This window comes from Sciurus vulgaris (assembly GCF_902686455.1).
Source record: "Sciurus vulgaris genome assembly, chromosome: 11".
NCBI classification, from domain to species: domain Eukaryota; kingdom Metazoa; phylum Chordata; class Mammalia; order Rodentia; family Sciuridae; genus Sciurus; species Sciurus vulgaris.
In genome coordinates, this window is record NC_136472.1 from 10224404 (window position 1) to 10230403 (window position 6000).

At 38.8% G+C, this 6000-nt stretch overlaps 1 protein-coding gene across 1 annotated transcript in view; it reads left to right on the top strand.

The window, feature by feature from the left end:
• The window catches only part of LOC306638380 (organic anion transporter 7-like), a gene marked incomplete at both ends in the record, with an annotated part of 29413 nt that extends 24135 nt beyond the window's left edge, over positions 1-5278 (top strand). Inside the window, 4 exons of the mRNA XM_079101687.1 lie at positions 197-493; positions 1222-1325; positions 4786-4940; positions 5241-5278. Coding sequence (XP_078957813.1) covers positions 197-493; positions 1222-1325; positions 4786-4940; positions 5241-5278 — 594 coding nt within the window. The remainder of the gene's footprint in view (positions 1-196; positions 494-1221; positions 1326-4785; positions 4941-5240) is intronic.
• Positions 5279-6000: the final 722 nt, after the last annotated feature.

Here is a 6000-nt window from a genome sequence, read left to right on the forward strand (position 1 = left end):
TCTAAAGGCATATGATCAACCCAAACTGACTCTTCACTCTCGTTAATTTTACTTGGGATGATTTTCATGATCTCTGTCAATCAAGATTTAGTACTCATCAAACCAAAAATTTTCTCTCACCTTTTCTCATAGAAAAAGCAAACACTTCAATGAGTACTGAAAATGACATATTGTGAAAAAAAAAATCACAAAGCAGTTAGCAGAGAACTTCACTGCCATCATCCATGGTCATCGCTGCTGGGTCCACATCCTCGACAATGACACAGTCTCTGACAATGCCACTGGGACCCTCAGCCAGGACACCCTCCTGAGGATCTCCATCCCACTAGACTCAAACCTGAGGCCAGAGAAGTGCCGTCGCTTCATCCACCCACAATGGCAGCGCCTTCATCAGAATGGGACCTTCTCAAACATGAGTGAGCCAGACACGGACCCCTGCATGGATGGCTGGGTATATGACCAAAGCTCCTTCCTCTCCACCACCATGGCTGAGGTAATAGGCTTCATTTTCCTCTCGTGAGTGCTTGACCTGGGTGTGCAGAAACAATGAAAATAATGGACATGCTTTAATTGCCATATGGGTGCTGGGTCTTCCTTCATTTTTCAGAACCTATTGATTCTTCATGCAATATGGGATACATCCTTACTGAAATGATAAGTAATAAATATGAACCAACTCTCATGGTGCTTCTATTCTTGTGAATATCACAGTTTAAGCAAGTAAATCACATGTCTTATTAAAAAGAAATGCAAATCAAAACTGCTCTAAGATTTCTTTTCACTCCAGTCAGAATGGAGTTAAAGCAAGTAAATCGCGTGTCTTGTTAAAAATGTTAGGCTAAGTCAGTAATACCCTGCCTTGGTTGCGAATTAGATATATCTAGTGGGTTGATCAAAACCTGAATAGACTGAACTCACAGAGAAGTTATAGGAGAGGGCCTACACTGATGTTCAAAGTTCAGAAAATTCTTCAGGGTCCTTGAGTGGTCATGGTAAGTGACCAAATTTGACAATTTCTCATCATGAGTTAAAAGTGATCATTAATGTAACCCACAGGTGGAAGGCAGTCTCCCTAGATAAAATTTTATAAACTGAGGACTGGGTGGTATAATTCAAGTATTTTTGAAGTGGGAAGCTGTAGAAGAGGACAGGGGCCTGATCTATTGAAAACTGCAGGTCGTGAGAAGGGGTTTTTGTTATGCTGGTTTCCTTGTCTTTCAGTGGGATCTGGTATGTGAATCTCAGTCACTGAATTCAGTGGCTAAATTCTTCTTCGTGGCTGGAATGTTGATGGGAAGCATCGTATGTGGCTATTTGACAGACAGGTGAGTGTCTCTGGTTCTCAACTCTCTCTTCCCCTGGGTACTTTCATTGGCTTACGAATCACTTGTCCATATAAAAATATTATTGCAGATTACACTGTCCTAGAGATAGCTTTGTTCCCAGGGATCTACAAACAAATGCAAAATTTCCTTCAGTGTGATGAGTGCTACTCTTAAATGTTTGAGTCCTGAGTGCAGAACATCACCATAAGATGTGGAGGTGTTTTACCACAGGGTTTGGAAAGAGGATGCCTCAACATGGGATTTGAAAGGTCACACGGAGTTAACAATGGAGACAGAGGAAGATGTATCACCACACTGGATCCAGCCTGCTTGAGTGTGCTGGTAGGGAGAACAATGTCAATGTTGCTCAGGAGCATCGTGCTCTGTCCCTCCTGAATACTGCACCAAATGCTTCTGGTGCCCAGGGAATGGTCATCGTGTCTGAGTGGCCAATGCAGGATGGGTGGAGTGTTCCATTCCTTCTGCAGAGTCCATAGCAAAATGTCATTTGTGGTGTGTGGGAGGTCATGCCAGTCACCTTCAATTTTGCTTCTGCAAAAGCAGCTTTTTAAAGATGACTTTTTCAATCATGTAGGGTATTTAAGCTAATGGCAACTGGTGTCAGAATTTGTGGTATGAGAATCTTGACCCTGTACCTTTAAATGTCTGTTTTGAAATGACAGGAAACCATTGCCCTCATTCTTTATTGCCTATTACTTACTTTTTGAGGCTATGGCATAGTCTTTTGTAGCTTTAATTGCCTTGTACTAATCACTGCTATGTAGAATTTCTTTTTTTAAGGAATTAGAAATAAAGTTATTGAATACTAAGAGTATTCTTGGCATTTAAATAGTCACTCTTTTATGTGTCTTATTAGATCTTTATCATATCCTGAGGTTATAGGCATCTTATATTTTTAATTTCACAAATGAAATTTGACATAGGTCAGTTCTAAGCATGTACAATAAATAAGGTTGAAATCTTCAAAATAAAATGTCCTCAACAGTGGCCCATTATTGCATATAGGCAAGCATTTGTGTGACTAGAGTCATTTCTTATGGATCCCAAGCATCCTTTTTCTATATTTTTGTCTGACTTTTTATTCCTTGCCTTATGTTAATAAATACTGTTAAAATAGAATTTCACTTTACTTATACTGACTTTGTGAACTGCCTTCCTGATAAATTCACAAATGAAGAACAATTTCATAAACAGAAAATTCATGAATGAAGAATATCCAGCCTGAGGAGCTAAAAAGTAATACATTTAAAAGGTAAGTTTTAAAAAGTCACTAGCGTGTAAGGTACTTCCAGAGCACCAAGGAGTTCATCCACATATGAACTATTGGAGTCTCAGAAGGAGAAAAGAGAGAGTAATGGGCCGAAAGAGTATTTGAAAAAGTCTTACAACATACAAATATTAGTAGTTCTGGAGTTTTACCTTAGATCACTAAAATTTTCTGTTATATTATTATATCATCTTTAGATAAGATTGTTTAACTTGATTTTGCATCTTCTACCTTTGACTCTTTTCTCCACAGTAGCTAGGACCTACAGAACAATACTAGGTGAAACTTGTGAGAGCTGACATCCTGGCTTTCTTGATGATCTTCAGTAAATGTACTGTGCTTTTCCCTCCTGAGTGTGACATTAACTATATAGAGGTCTAGTAGTTTCCTTAAAGTTTCAGGAAGACTCATTTTATTTCTAGTTGTTGAGTGCTTTTCTAATGAAAGATTTTGATATCCAGTCTTCTTTGGAGAATAATGTATCTTAATCTATTCTGCAGGTCTAACAAAATACCTGAGACTGGGTAATTGATAAATAATAGAATTGTGTTTCTCACAGATCTGGAGACTGGAAAGTCCAAGGTTGAGGCACAAACTGATTGGAAACTGGTAGGGACTTGCTCTCTGCTGCTTAGATGGCTTCTTTTTGCTGCACCTTCACATGGGACAGGAAGCCAAGAAGCTGTGGAAAGGGCAATACCTCATTCAAATGGGAAAATCTCCTAGAAAAGATTTCTAAGGAAGCTGAGGCATCAGAATTACTAGAAAATACCTCAAATAAATGGTTTACATCTTCTCAAAACACAAAAGAGATCATGGAAAAAGAGGTATAGAAAGTTAACAAAACAATGTATGGTAAGTGAGACTATCGATAGTATAAATCAGGGAACAAACAGAAATCTGCAGGTGAAAAGTACAATGAATGACTAAGAATCAATCTATGAACTTGAATAAAGAACAGTAGGAATTTTCAAGTCTGAGGAGCCCCCCAAAATTAAATTACAAATAACACTAGATTGAAGATAGTGGCTGGCATACAAGGGACTTATGGAGCACAATGCAGTGCACCCACATATGCACTATGGGAGTCTCAGAAGGAGAACAGAGAGAATAGGAGACCAAGAGATTATATGACAAAAATCTCACAATGTACAGATCCAATTGTCTCAATAAAATGTAAGTAGGTGAATCCAAAGAACTTCACTATGACACATTATAATAAAAATGTTTAAACTCAGGGTAAAAGAGAGAATCTCCAATGAAGCAACAAAGGAGTGTTTTTTCACATACAATGGATCCTCAAAAGAATATCGGATGATTTTTCTTCAGAAAACATGGAAGCATCTCGGCCTCCTCCTCTCACTAAGGGTCACTCTACTGTGTTATCAATACATCTGTGAAATCATGTTTTATAAAACTAGACAGTTGAGTTTATGCATCTTAATTTATATAATTTAAATGTGCTCTCTCTTTCTCTCCTTTGATATACTTACCTCTATGTTTTTGGGATACAAACACATTGCTCTTTATATTTTTAGTTCACATTTCTAATTGCTACACAGTGCTCAAGGGTAGGGATCCATAACAGTGTTCATGAGCCTTCTTTTGGGAATGGACTACCAGATTACCACAGAATGTTTGCCACGCTAACCTAAGAAAAAAGTCAATTTATATGACTTTTTCCTGTGAGAAAATACGAGTTATATTTTTACATATCTGTTTTTTGCCCAAGGCCAACAAACCCAAACTCAGCAGATAGGGACTCTTGACCAATCCATCAGCAACTTGGATGTACCACTTCCAGATGTTCCTATTATATCATGCTAGACATAACCTGTGCAGTTCTAGAGTCCCAAGGGCTGATTTCAATACTTTATACATGACATCAATTCTCCATAATGCTATGTGTATGGTTTAGTGCAAGAGGTATTTGATGTGTTAGTATCTCTAACACTGCAGGATCTTTTATGCAGCTTGAACTGGTGTCAACCAACTGGTAACAAATTGAAGAAGTTTCAGTCACATGGTATCTATTTAAAAAGAGGGAGAGTTGCTTTTGAGAATATCTGCTGTTATTCCTTTGTGGATTTTTTATAGGTGTGAAGTGCCATCTTTGTCCCAAGATTTACCAGTTGTTATTGTTCCAAAATCCCATCTTTCCCTTTTCCATAGGTTTGGGAGGAGGTTACTTATGACATGGAGTCTATTCCAGCTGCCTGTTACTGACACCTGTGCTACCTTGGCTCCCATCTTCCTGGTTTACTGCTCACTATGCCTCCTGGCTGGCATGTCCATCACCACCATCCTGACAAATAACATTCTTCTCAGTAAGTCAACACTTATTCTTGGACATTTACTGAACTTTGACTTTTGTCCTTGATATTCTGCCTTTGTTTAAAGTAAACACTCAGTGATGTTTTCTTTCAGTTGTAGAATGGACAACTCCCAAATACCAAGCTATGGGAATGACAATGGTGATCTTCTCTTCTAGTTTATGAGGATTATATTGGGAAGTCTGGCTTATGCTATTTGAAATTGGCATACTCTGGTAGCTGGGTGTGTCTATACCCATTTTCTTCTTATTTACTTCCTTCAGGTATGAGCCCAATTTCCTCTTTCTCTTATAGGATCATGGGATGGGAATGTGGGTGACTTTGGGACATAAACATTCATTTTGTCTTAGTTCTACACCTGAGGATGTGCTCTCAGAACATGTCTATGTGTGATTGAGAAGCAGGGCAAGTAGGACTGTCAGATGAAATTGAGGACCCTGAATAATCTTTCTTCTTTCTTTAGAAGCTAGGAGAGTTTATTGGAGGAATACATGCTTAGAGGGTGTAGTGTGGACAGAACAAAGGCTTCTACCCTGGTATCTGGGGGGTCTGGGCTAATTAGCCATCTTGAGTTGTTTGTTTTTGATGATTTTTTTTGTCAGAGTGGTTTCCGCTAAGCAAGGATGATTGACAGATTTTTGTGCCTTGCTAATAATCCTTTTTGCACAAGTGCCAAAAGCTCATTCCTGGGTTTTACGTTAGACAATGAGATGCAAGTAATATGCTTGAGATCTTAAATAGGATTCCCCTGATTCAGTTACTCTAGGTGAAACTTGGGTCTCTGTGCATGTTTCTTGGGATGGTTGGGCAATCTTTTGAAAAAATAGGATCCTGCTGTTGATACTTTGGGGAAGTTAGCCCTTCTGATAATGCAAGGTGGAGGGATTAAAGGGAGGTCCTTAGGTTCATATCCTCTTTGCTAATGGAAGGGTGAAGACTTCTGCATAAGGGTACCTAATTGTTCCTGCCTAATTCCCCACTGAGACACTTTGCCCTGAAATTCCCAGAGGGGAGATGAGATCAGAAGTTCAGTCTTTCGAATTTTCTTCTTGCT